This window comes from Pollicipes pollicipes, unplaced genomic scaffold, assembly GCF_011947565.3.
Source record: "Pollicipes pollicipes isolate AB1234 unplaced genomic scaffold, Ppol_2.1 Scaffold_3447;HRSCAF=4054_pilon_pilon_pilon, whole genome shotgun sequence".
In the NCBI taxonomy this organism is placed as follows: Eukaryota; Metazoa; Arthropoda; class Thecostraca; order Pollicipedomorpha; family Pollicipedidae; genus Pollicipes; species Pollicipes pollicipes.
In genome coordinates this window covers 3,186,852-3,200,398 of record NW_023596297.1, presented here as the reverse complement: position 1 = coordinate 3,200,398, position 13,547 = coordinate 3,186,852, and the positions used below count along the sequence as shown (strand labels likewise).

At 53.0% G+C, this 13,547-nt stretch overlaps 2 protein-coding genes across 2 annotated transcripts; both read left to right on the top strand.

Moving 5' to 3' along the window:
• Positions 1–577: 577 nt before the first annotated feature.
• On the top strand, positions 578–2,696 carry LOC119092607 (acidic mammalian chitinase). Its single transcript, XM_037215562.1, has 3 exons — positions 578–693; positions 1,643–1,773; positions 2,215–2,696. Exons 1-3 carry the CDS (start codon positions 591–593, stop codon positions 2,425–2,427), a joined length of 447 nt encoding a protein of 148 aa, XP_037071457.1. The 5' UTR covers positions 578–590; the 3' UTR covers positions 2,428–2,696.
• On the top strand, positions 2,486–9,082 carry LOC119091484 (putative chitinase 10). Its single transcript, XM_037214284.1, has 6 exons — positions 2,486–2,578; positions 2,777–2,902; positions 3,400–3,551; positions 4,522–4,667; positions 6,973–7,170; positions 8,663–9,082. Exons 1-6 carry the CDS (start codon positions 2,486–2,488, stop codon positions 8,827–8,829), a joined length of 882 nt encoding a protein of 293 aa, XP_037070179.1. The 3' UTR covers positions 8,830–9,082.
• The last annotated feature ends 4,465 nt before the right edge of the window (positions 9,083–13,547 follow it).

The window sequence follows — 13,547 nt, the reverse complement described above, 5'->3', positions numbered from 1 at the left end:
GATGTGGGTATGGGTGCATGAAATCTAGGATAAAACTTAAAAAACTGCTTCACAATTTTACTGTTTGTGTTTAGTTTAGTCATAATTGACTCCATTCACTCTTTCTACTACTGACAACGCAAAAACGTAGTTTGGTTGTAAGTATTCCTTAAACTCTCGCACAATTTAGAACTAAAATGCCCGAACAAGAATGAAAACTGGTGGGTAATGGGTTGTTGCAAGCTGATCAGAACTGGGTAGCGGGTGGGTAAGGCGACGGCCTGTTGGTAATGGATGGTTCCGGTACATGTGCCCGTGAAGACCACTAATTCGAATCATCTGCGATCTGCTCGAATCGTACGCCACGTCGGCGACCTCCAACGGCCCTGGAGGTAACCGCGGTGACCACGATCCCTGTGTTTCGGGGTCCTCTCCACCGCACGTCTCAGCCGAGCAAGCACGCCACCTCCGGCGGCCTTTGAGCCGAGGTCAATCGGGCTGCGCCCCAAATGTGCGGCGCCTCTGTACGCCTGCGGCGCTCCGCCGGGGAGGGGGACCATAAAAGCGACGCGCCGGCGCCCGCAGCGTCACAGCCCGCCGGAGAGGACACGATGCGGTGCCTGGGAGCCGCCGCCGTCCTGCTGGGTCTGCTCGGGGGCGCCCTGGCCACCGAGGTCATCTGCTACTGGGCCTCCTGGACCTCATACAGGACCGGTGAGTGGCGGGTGACCTGACGGAGCTAGAGGACGCGTCCGCTCGTCCGCTCGTCCGCTCGGCTGCAGAGGCGCCGCTCCAAGTTGGGAAATCCGAGAGAATTATCTGGCTTGAAGCTGTTAGCCCAATCAAAACGATTCCGACTTAATTTGTGCTACAATCGGAGATAACTGTGATGTATTATTTGATTTTTTCAAGTATGACTGTGACACTTTGTCTCATCCCTTAGGTCTCATTAAAAAACACAACTTCGCAGATATATTGCGGTGCAAGGAATGAACAAGTAACAAGGAAAATGGCCACGTTAGAAAGTTGTTAATGCGGTTAATAAACAATAGCTTTGCTCCTGGCATAAGGAGCTCGCTATAAGGTTTCACACCTAACACTTGGAAATTGGTCTCGGTCTCCACACCCTATCCGTTACAGATGTCTTTACATAGAAACCATATCCGTCGCAAACTTTTTCCATGTTACACCTCATCTCACGCATCTGTTCCGCCACAAAAGCTTGACACGGCCGTTTACATTCTGACCTCTGCTTCTGAACCTTTCCGGTCACGAGCCTAGCCTATGTCGGGTAACATCTTAAACTGCAGCGCGTAATCGAATCAGTAACATTGCGCATTGCAGTGAACAGGTAGTACCATTTGTCGCCTTTTGCACGCTCTGCATGAAGGCACGAAAGTAAGTAAAGCATCGGCCAGCAGATCTGGAGCTGAACACTAGTAACTCTTGGGCAGCATCGCCCATCTACGTGTTTTGGCAACACAGCAACCCTGAAAGCAGATTCGGACTTCAGTGCTTTTGATGTGTGTTTACTGGTTACGTTCCTGCGTAGGGCCGGAAACGTTGAGCTTCGGAAGTAAATTGGCTTCGTGTGCCTGTTTGTGTCAAGTTGGCGAAATGTTGTGATGTTTTGCCGAGGTCTGAAATCGCGCTCCGCCAACAGGAAACGGCAAAGTCACTGTAGATGACCTAGATCCCAGTAAATGCTCCATCTACATCTACGCCTTCGCAACACTGGACGAGAACACGCTGACCATGAAGCCTTTCGACACCAGCCTGGACATCGACAAGAAGGTCCGATACGGCCTGTTCCTCGCTGAATTTCACTATGTTTGACCAAACCTGAAGTTGACTTGGGGGTAATTATTGTTCTGTGCCCTACAACCTGCTGGTGGAAGGTATGAAAAAACGAATTATATAAATTTTTGGGTGTGGGTAAAACTTTGCATTTACCATTATTACACCTAATGTTACAGTTCAAATTCGACTCGATCACCTTTAATGGCCACGTAATTGGTTCTTTGCTTTATATATTGATACCCCACCACGCCTCGCTGGCCCATTGCAATAAATTGTGTATACATAGTGCTGGCACTGTGCCTGTTGCTACCTGCTGTATCTGCAGTCAAAATTTTATATCAACCATCAATGCCTGCCATCAATAACGAACTTGGCCGCCTCAATGATCACGCAGCCACACACTTGGGACGACGCACCACCCATCCATCCCGGCAGGGCTATGAGAAGTTCGTGGCGATGAAGAAGCGCAACTCGCGTCTGCGGACGCTGCTGGCGCTCGGTGGCTACAACGACTCGGGACCCAAGTACTCCAGCATGCTCTCCAGCGCGTCCAAGCGAGCGCGCTTCGTGCGGCGCGCCGTCGCCTTCCTCCGCGAGCACGGGTTCGACGGCCTGGACCTGGACTACGAGTACCCGACGGCCGCCTGACCGGCCGTACTTCGCACAGCTCGTCGCCGAGCTGAAGCGGGCCTTCCGGCCGCACGGCATGTGGCTCTCCACGGCGACGCCGGCCACGCGCGATAAGATCGACGCGGGCTTCGACGTGCCGGCCATCGCCGCCGACATCGACATGATCCACGTAATGGCGTACGACCTGCACGGCAGCTGGGAGTGGGGTACGGCCGACCACCACGCGCCGCTGCGGCCGCGCGCCTCCGACGCTGGCCGCGGCCTGGACGTGCGCAGCACCGTGGAGCACTGGCTGCAGCGCGGCGCGCCGGCGGCCAAACTGGCGCTGGGCGTGCCGGCGTACGGCCGCTCGTGGCGCGTGCCGGGGCCGAGCAAGCGGCCGCCAGCGACGGCGGCCGGCAGCGGTCGGGCTGGCCCCTACAGCGGCGAGGCCGGCACGCTCACCTACCTGGAGATCTGCGAGAAGGTCGCCGACGGCTGGACCTCAGTACCGGTGAGGCGCAGATAGGGTGCGAAAGCACCACGCCGATAGCAGCATTACAGTTTATATCATAATTTGTGTAATTAGTAGAAACAGTGTTTCAATTAACAATCCGCGTTGTTGATGTTAGCAGTAATAATAGGACTTTTTTGTTGTTTGGGCTGTCGGCACTGCATCATGATAGCTCATGATCATATGACAAGTCTATTGTATTATTGTAACTGGCAACTGTTGATAGTCTTCTTTAAATGGAACGCACAGAAAATACACAAAGTTAAATTAAACTTACCATCTCCCAATTACATCTCCCTCGCCAACTAATCTACTAACTATCAATACAACTATACAACTAATACAACTGACCTCCCAATCAAACTGCCCGTTTTGGCCGCTGAAATGGGGAACCATCACCCTCTATGCACGGCAATGCTGTGACCCGCGCTCACCAGACCCTGCCCAGCACCCGCAACTGGCCGTCTGACCTCCCCATCCGCGCCTGTTTGCCGCAGGACCCGAGTGCCAAGATCGGCCCGTACGCCTACTCCGGCGAGCAGTGGGTCGGCTACGACGACCCGGACATGGCCGCGGAGAAGACCCGCTACGCCGTGGGACGCGGGCTCGGCGGCGTCATGGTCTGGGACGTCGGCTCGGAGGACGTCAGGTGAGTCGGCGAACGGTCGGAGTCACGGCTGACTCGGACGGCTCGAGTCAAGGGCTGACCCAGATGGGTCGAGTCAAGAGCTGACTCGGGCGGCTCGAGTCACGGGCTAGCTCGGACGGCTCGAGTCATGGGCTGACTCGAACAGCTCGATTCACAGGCTGACTCGGACTGCCCGAGTCACGGGCAGTCCGAGCGGGCAGCGGCCAAACGAGAGCGGTGGATTGCACGGAGCTCGACAAGTGACCGTGGAAGTGGACAGGGTTCCGCACAAGCCAGCGTCGTCATTGTTTATAGTCGTGGCCTGTTACGTGTTGTGTTTATTGTGTCATGTGTTGTGATCTCGAATAGGTGGTGATATTACGGGCAGGTGCAGGTGATTATTGGGCGGGTGCATGCGGTAAACACGGTAAAAATTGGCACAAAGGTATTCACAGTGTGTCTCTTAAATATCATCGTTCGGGACAAATAACAGCAAGTCAGCGATGTCCAACTAATCCACTGAAAATCTGCATCACAGGCAAACACGTTGTGTAACAAATGAAATTGTTGTTCCGTCACAGTAAGCAACGCGATTACCGCCCCTCAACTATTTTACATAAAGGTCATTTACAGCGGAAAGTCAAGCAGTAGATTTGGCCTCACACCTTTTACACATTCATCTGATGCTTCAATCCGCAAGCAGGCATGTGCATATAGGTCAACAAGGCGGTCATGGCATGGCATCGAATTTCATTTTGAAATCTGTAGGCAAAAAATTGGCATTGGAAATGTAACGGCTCTCGTTGGTGCGATAACCATCATTACAATAGTTCTCCTTAGCATTCTAATACTGAGCGTATGCCGAAAAGGTATCCAAATTCGTGTTCTAGAATGTTTGAATATCCTACGATATTGCTCTACGTTGCGCCTGCCAGCAAACATTGGCTCCTCTTGATCGCAACGGTCCGTGCTTGTTTTGCCGTGACGGCAGAGGCGTGTGCGGCGGAGGACGATGGCCGCTGCTGGCGGCGATCAACGCCAACCTGGATACCGCCGGCGAAGGCACGACGAGCGGTGTCACCGGCCGGCCGGTCACCACCTCCAAACCCGTCACCACCGCCCGACCTACCGCCACCTGTAAGTAGCGGCGGCACTCCTGCGTCGCGTATATATTGTGTGCTCTTGCATACCAGCTTGAACACAATGTCGTAAGCAGCAAGACCAAGGTAGCACAAAGGTCTGCAGTCTGAGGTCTTTTCGTCACGGGATCCAGCAGATGCATTTGAACGATTCCCGTGCTGCGGATATTGTGCACGGTATGGATCCACATCCTAGCCGGTATGCATGATTCCGACCAATCGTATTGCGAGGGCACCTGTGTCTGAGTATTAAGGGCCTTGGGACAATGACTGAAAGATCTGGGCTCAGTCATAGGAACCTTTAAGTGGTCCTGGTGCTCACCGGGGCTGGCGACATTCTCAATTGTACCAGCAGTTTTACGCGTCAATAATTAGCCCGGTGTTGTGTTCCCGCGCCCTAGCCCGCACTTTCGAACGCGATCTCTGAGCTACAGTCTCGTACCCCGAGCCCTGCGCCGCTGTTCCTGACACTGAGTCATGCGCCACTGTCTTGAACTCCCAGCCCTGCGCGCTGTCTTTGACCCCGAGCCATGCGCTGTAGTCTCCGACCCCGAGCCATACGCCTCTGTTCCTGGCCCCGATCCTTGCGCCGCCGTCTCTGACCCTTAGCCATGTGCCACCATCTCTGACCCCGAGCCCCGCTATATTGTCTCTGACCCTGAGCCCTGCACCGCCATCTCTGACCCCGAGCCCTGCTCCACCATCTCTGACGCCGAGCGCTGCTCCACAGTCTCTGACCCTGAGCCCTGCGCTACTGTCCCTGACCCCGAGCCCTGCGCCACTGTCTCTGACCCCGAGCCCTGCACCACTGTCTCTGACCCCGAGCCCTGCTCCACTGTCTCTGACCCCGAGCCCTGCACCACTGTCTCTGACCCCGAGCCCTGCTCCACTGTCTCTGACCCCGAGCCCTGCGCCACTGTCTCTGACCCCGAGCCCTGCTCCACTGTCTCTGACCCCGAGCCCTGCACCACTGTCTCTGACCCCGAGCCCTGCACCACTGTCTCTGACCCCGAGCCCTGCGCCACTGTCTCTGACCTCGAGCCCTGCTCCACTGTCTCTGACCCCGAGCCCTGCACCACTGTCTCTGACCCCGAGCCCTGCTCCACTGTCTCTGACCCCGAGCCCTGCGCCACTGTCTCTGACTCACGAGCCAGCTGCTCCACTGTCCCTGACCCCGAGCCCTGCTCCACTGTCTCTGGACTCCGAGCCCTGCTCCACTGTCTCGACCCCGAGCCCTGGGCCACTGTCTCTGACCTCGAGCCCTCGGGCCACTGTCCCTTCTGACCCCGGAGCACTGCATCCACTGTCCTGACCCCGAGCCCTGCACCTGTCTCTGACCCTCGAGCCACTGCATCCACTGTCTCTGACCGAGCCCTGCTCCACTGTCCCTGACCCCGAGCCCTGCACCACGGTCTCTGACCCCGAGCCCTGCACCACTGTCTCTGACCCCGAGCCCTGCGCCACTGTTCCTGACCTCGAGCCTGGGCCACTGTCTCTGACCCCGAGCCCTGCACCACTGTCTCTGACCCGAGCCCTGCACCACTGTCTCTGACCCCGAGCCCTGGCTCCACTGTCTCTGACACCCGAGCCCTGCACCACTGTCTCTGACCCCGAGCCCTGCTCCCCTGTCTCTGACCCCGAGCCCTGCTCCACTGTCTCTGACTCCGAGCCCTGCTCCACTGTCTCTGACCCCGAGCCCTGCTCCACTGTCTCTGACTCCGAGCCCTGCTCCACTGTCTCTGACCCCGAGCCCTGCACCACTGTCTCTGACCCCGAGCCCTGCTCCACTGTCTCTGACCCCGAGCCCTGCTCCACTGTCTCTGACCCCGAGCCCTGCACCACTGTCTCTGACTCCGAGCCCTGCTCCACTGTCTCTGACTCCGAGCCCTGCTCCACTGTCTCTGACCCCGAGCCCTGCTCCACTGTCTCTGACCCCGAGCCCTGCTCCACTGTCTCTGACCCCGAGCCCTGCACCACTGTCTCTGACCCCGAGCCCTGCACCACAGTCTCTGACCCCGAGCCCTGCACCACTGTCTCTGACCCCGAGCCCTGCTCCACTGTCTCTGACCTCGAGCCCTGGGCCACTGTCTCTGACCCCGAGCCCTGCACCACTGTCTCTGACCCCGAGCCCTGCTCCACTGTCTCTGACCCCGAGCCCTGCTCCACTGTCTCTGACCTCGAGCCCTGCTCCACTGTCTCTGACTCCAAGCCCTGGGCCACTGTCTCTGACCTCGAGCCCTGGGCCACTGTCTCTGACCTCGAGCCCTGGGCCACTGTCTCTGACCCCGAGCCCTGCACCGCAGTCACCTGTCCCTCTGAGGGCACGTTCGCGGACCCGGAGGACTGCACCAGCTTCTACGTCTGCGCGGCGCCGAAGAAGAGCCGCTGCCCAGCGGGCACTGCCTTCAGTCGCTGGTCCGGCACGTGTCGGTCAGACGTGACCGGCTGCCGGGCCCGGACCACGGCCGCCACCAGCACCACCAGGAGACCGACAAAACTATGTGAGGCACAGCACCAGGCTTGGCCGGACGCTGGCCTGGCCTTTTGAGTGTTGCGTGCGTCATGTTAGACTTTAACCTTCTTGGGTGGAAGTAACTAGTTAACAAATGTTGGTCGTTGCCGCTCAAAAGGGCAAAAATAGCAGTTGTCTTCTCCGTTTAGTTGCGTATGCAGCGTCAGTGACATCAGCGTTTGCATGCGTCGATTTAATAGTCGTGCTCGTGGAACCAAACGCTGATCATGCATCCCAAAGGATCTTTCGACCAAGTTTAAGAAATGGATATCGGATCCTGGAAGCTCGTTTGTATGGGCTGAAGTTCGCTAGCGATTCTCAGAAGATCCTTCAGCCAATGCACGTAAAATCTTGGACGGCTGAAATCATACGACAGAGCAAATCAAAATTGCCCTCAGGGTTTCAGGAAAGTGGAGCATCTAGATCCTGTGTGATTTCTAAGGAACTCCGTGCGATGCGAGACCGATTCGCCCAAGCGGCGCGATGTGATCACTTAACAACGATGGCTCAAACAAATTTAAAGTGACAATGACCGCAGCATCAGGACCAGGGATAGATATTATCTCAATGTCGAGTTTACTGTACCGACCTTGAGCCTAACGGCTGTGTGGTGGGCTTCCAGTTAGCGTGCTGTTTGCAATACCTTCCTTGATTAAAAAGATGACTGAGACATAAGGGACTGACTGCATTTTATGTGCAGTATTGACCTGGTAGCCCGTAGAGTGGCACTTACGACAACAAAGATGTTGCAAAGATATGAAATTTTGATACTTTTGAGTACTTTTAGGACTATTTTTAGGGAAATAAGATAGATTAGCTTGCCTTTGCAAGGACTGAAAATTAACTTTGCAAAATATATTTACCATCGCAAAAATGGGCGTGGATGATCTAGGAACAACATTTGAAACCTGTCCTGGTTAATGATTAATTCTTCGACCGCATTATGATTAGATCACACAACCTAGATGACCCTCGTGATGGCAAGACCGAAATTGATGTATGATTCCGGACAACTTGGAATCTGGATTCAGAAATCTGGAATCGACATCTAGGATCTGCGCATCTTGACACAAGAAAACTCTTTTCGAATGGCATTAATAATGCGTCTAAAGACCGCCTTTTGGTGAACGAGAGATGCCAGTCACGCGTCTTAACAGCTACGTTACTTTGTTGGAGAGCAAAAAATGCATGTCCCGGTCGGAAAATATGTGAAAACAGTACATAGCCCTTGACCATGTTCAAACTCAAGCGTATGCATGCGTGCCATAGACATTCGACCTGTGACATGGAATTGAAAGAACTCTGTGGCCGCGCTAATGCCACTCTTTCAATATCTGAAAGCTCAGCAGCATCCCACGTGACATTGCGGCGGTCTTTTGCGCCGTGTTATGCACGTGCATTGACCATACTGGCCACCGTCCGCGCCAACAGACAGGCACGCTCACGTCTTGCAAGCTCAGTGATCGGACCGTTCGTTGCAGTCTCCTGTCCGCGGAGGAACGGCCTGTACGCCGACCCGTACAGCTGCCGGTGGTACTTCAGCTGCCTCGACGGCAAGGCCACGACGCGCGCCTGTCCGGCCGGCACCGGGTGGGACAAACGCATCAGCTCCTGCAACTGGGACTACGTCATCGACTGTTTCGACTAGCAGGCTCGTGCAGTGGGAGTCCACACTGACCAGGAGATGGGGCGGCCAGACTGTAACAGCCGAGGTCGGGTGGGGTTGGCTAAAGGTCAAGCACTTTTAAAGGATCTGAAGAGCGATGTGACTATGTGCAACTGGAATTGGTTACCAAAGATGATGGGGTGAAAGGTCCTGTCGCTCTTGGAGACGCTGATGTTGCACCTTTTCGAAAATGAAATTGTGTCGGTCTCAGAGAACATGAACTACTTCGAACCTCTTTCAAGTGTTTTAATTGCGGTCGGCAACGCCACTTTGAGGCTGTAGCCAAAGGGATGGCTGAGGGGTAGTGCTGCCTCCCCTCCTCTTTTCCAGAGCTTAGAGGTGCGTACAGAATTGTTTGCTCTTTCGCAGGAATTTGGTCCCAATTCGAAGGACATCCGATAAAATGTGTCAGTTGCTCACCCCTTGAGCAAGATACTAGGCACGCACTTGGTGCTGGACGCCTAGCCTGGGTAAACTGCCTGACCTACATCAAAATCCAAGGCGGTTTCGGAACTCGGCCGATGTATTGCAAGACGTGCCAGAGTGGGTCAGCCAAAATTACTGGCTACTTTCCACTGAAACAAAATTTCTCAAGCACGACAGTGGCAGACCTAAACGAAACTCCCGACCTTCGCACTTAAGTACACACGAAACGTCCCTTGACTACCACCGGTCGCATCAGCCGGCAACCGAGCGCTGCGCCCGTGCATGGCTCCCCCACTCCTTGCTGGATGCGTCACTGTCATCTGCTCGCGGCCGGCCACCCTGGCCGCTTGCACACACATAGTGGACACGACCATGAGCCTGCGGCTCCAGGCAGACCTTACCTGTCCGGGAGACCTACGCGGGCAGCATGGTCGGCTGACGCCGCAGCCAGACCCACTCGCGCCAGGAGAACTCTGGAGCTCATCGAGTAGCAGAAAGGAAACGCCCGCAGGATACCTGCACTCTTAGATCTTCGTGACACTGCGCTGGTGATGCCATCTCGAAGTGGCTGAACAGCTGTCAGCTTTCACCAGCTTCTAAAAGTTTTGAATCAGTCGTTGAGTGGAGAGATGCAAGTGAAAATGCCTATAAGGCCTGATGTAAATGGCCGCTACGCAAAACGCACTAGGAGCTATTAGCTATACGACGTCAGCAAGAATATATATATATATATATATATATATATATATATATATATATATATATATTCTTGGACCCAGGGTTTCCAGACAGGGCTCATCATCATGATTAGCACGTGATCGCATGATCACGTGCTGGGCCTGGCTTAACTCATCCAACACATGAATGTACAATGCGTAATAAATTATAATCCCAATGTGCTAAAATAATATACCAGCCTTTTAAGAAAGCCTCAGTCTTATAGCCCCATATAGTAAGCCCCATATTCGGTGGTTGCCAATAGCTGTTGACTTTTAGCAACAGTGATTCGAAGCATTTCAAAATTCATTCCACTAAGGATGGCTACGTAATTCAAGCCTTAGCGATCAAAATATCTCCTTTCTACCATTTCATATACGCTCATGTATGCGTTCGAAAAGTATTCTGCCTTTCCGCAAATCACACGAGTAAGGCGAGAGGTGCGGTGAGTCTCGCATGTGCTGCCACCTACCATGCACTGGCAGATCGGCCGCGGTGTAGAGCAGCCTCGTTATAGAGGGCGGCTCAGATTTCGCATTTTTCATGTTTCATCCCGTCCGACGTGACTTCCGCACGGAGGAGCACGTACATGGTAACCTATGACACATTGTACCCCCCCCCCCCTCCGTTTTCAAATTCAAAGCATAGATGAGTATGGCTTGACTCAACGTTTGACTTAAAAACTCCAAGTAGGCGTGTAAAAATTACAAGATCGAGAAAAAAACAGGCTGATTTAAGATGTGACAGAAAATGCGTTCGCCTGCGGTACACTAAACCCGGTTTTCGGTGAAATTTCAGACATGCCTATATCCTACTCCCCCTTTTGTGAAATCCTGCATACGCCCTGCTTCGACAAACGTCATGCTGTGCAGCCACCTTCATTTCTTTCATACATCATTTAGTAGCGTTACTCTTGCTGACTTAGCAAGATGGGGTAACTACAGTTTCACAACAGTTACTACGGTTTGATTTTTCGAAAAAAACGGATATGACACCTAGATGCACGTCAAACTTCTCACCCTTGTCTATTCTTTCGCTGCGGGTGTGATCATTTTTTTGTGACTAGTGCGGTTGTTTGACATAACCAGCTGTTCAAGTGTTGTTTTTTGTTTGTTTGAAGGATATTGCACCGAATTGCCACACTTCCAACTGGTCTCTTCATCAAAGCATACCAAAATGTATTCAAATGCCATACATGATTAACGGATAGAAGCACTTTCTGGTTTTAGCGCAATTTGGTGTGACAATTCATGTACAGTGTTCTTTGGACTTCAGGCGCGCATTAATATAAGTAGATGGCTGTCACCCGTCTGCACCTCCAAGCAGGCTGCAGAGCTTTGAGAATTTGAGCGAGAGAGACGCAGTTCGTGAACTCGAAACCACTGCTTCAAAAATGCATCACATTTCAGTTATGGACAACTGAGTATCAGCCAATGTGGGAGTTGCTGATTTATATACGTTTCATAACAATGACACGTGACTGTGCAAAAATACTCTTCTTGTATGGTATTGCATTCTTATAAGTCTAGTTGTCGTGCTAGATCCTTATTTCCTATAAATCTGAGCAGGCTGAAGAACTATGAGTGGGTCCACACCGATCGTACATACAGGTATGCATATCTATATTTACGCAAGGCATAGTTACATGTGGGCAAGACGTATTTCTTGTGAACTGTTTGTTCTTCACCAAAAGGGGTAGAACTAGTATCATGAAGCATCAGTCACTCCTCCAACCGTGAGATATTATCCGTGTGCTGGCTAGGCACCCACGTGCAGGTAGCCGCGGCCATGTGGTCGCATTCTCTTATGATTCCATGTAACCTGTCCAGCCTCCTCCTACAGAATACAAACGCCGGCAGGAGTCCATTTCCTGGGCATGCGCATGAACGCGCGGTACATGGTCTCTGTGGCTTCTTCCGCCTCCCACCCTGAGGGCGTAGCGGCCTCAAGCGACCTTGGGGACGGGGAGGCTGAGTCGGACGACTAGGGCGGTCACATTTTCAAGCTCAAATCCTCGGCCATTTCGAAGTCGAGCTTACTCAGATGAGTGGTAGTCTCCCTTAGTATGCGTGAACCCCCTGCAACGGTGCGGAAAAAACTCACGTTCGTGACACATTTTTAATATGCAAAGTGCAGCATTTTCCATGCCATCGTGTACAGTAAGAAGCTGGTGGGGGTATGCGGTGCATGGAAGACGGATCTGTACCTGAGCTAGCCCTACGCTAGTGAGGCTGATTTCCGGCTCGTCAAGGGTCTTCTTTTTCATCCGCCGATTGTCCTAGCGTTCTTTGCACGTGGGTTGTAAGCCCTCATGCAGATTTCGGCAAGTGTAAAGTTCAAACTGTGTCCTCCCCTAGCGCGGTGGCTGGAGAAGCATGTCTTCGTTGCTTTCAAGAGCATGCCTCAGAGCTGAACACATGTGGCAGAGCCTGAATAATACGCCGGTCTTTCAACCCGCTCGCCGGTCCAGCCTCTGCCATGGTGGCTTAGAAGGGGCGAAGCGGCCATGGCTCGTATGTGTTCAACCTACGAAACCATTTTATGTATTTGCTGAGAAAATGATGAGCTTGAACAGAACCCTCCCATGCATCCCAGTCGCGTCACGACCGCCTCAGACCACTCCACGTCCATGTGAAATATCCTTGTCTAAATTGAAACGTGCATACTTATGGCTGCCGTTGAGTGTTAGGCATGTCTAAGCGCAGGAGCTCAGTACGTCATGATGGCGCCTAAAAGCGAGATTCAAGCCTAGCAGTGACCGCGACGTGGGCACGTGCAACGGCTCTTCCGTTGAGTGCTTTGAGTGGTGCGTTAGTAAGTAATTCAGCATGAAATGCTTGGTCTGTGGATTCTAAGTCCGTTTGCACGGGTGTAAATAATGATAGTTTTAAACGTGATAAAACCGCTGAAGCACCCAACGTTTTATAATGAATGGAAAATGTCCGTTACACAGTCCGTTACACACAACCACGCACTGCTTCCTCCATCTCATTCCGTCATGGATGGTAAATGCGTGTGACCGAAAATAATCAGTCGAGCAATACGTGCTCTCGGTCGGCGTAAACTCACATCGGAGGAAGGACATGTGTTTTCTCAGTTTGGGGTGAGGTTGTGTCACTTTTCACTGCACACTCCCACCAACTCATTTTTCAAGACCACACCCCTGAAACTGAGAATGCGTGTGCCTCATCTATAAAAGTCGCGTGTTTACGGACTTCACATGACATCCCATACATAAGACCAGACTCATATCGTTACTGTTGACCCCGGCAGCGGGAGCCCACATGCAACTGTACTTCGGTGGGTTGTTACATTTTCATGCATAGGTGGTGTGATGGTGAAGCGCAGTACTGCACAGTCACTTGGCAGGAAGCCGCGCCAGTGGGCGTCCTCACCTTACGGTTACTGCTAGGCTTCAATCTCCCTTTTCGACACCACCTTAGATGCTGAGCTTCTGTGCGTAGGCATGCTCACTGCTCAGGACATCATTTGTCTCTTCATTGTTGCTTTACGACGCGCTCAGTTGCTGAGCCTATATGCATCGCCTGACTCCATCC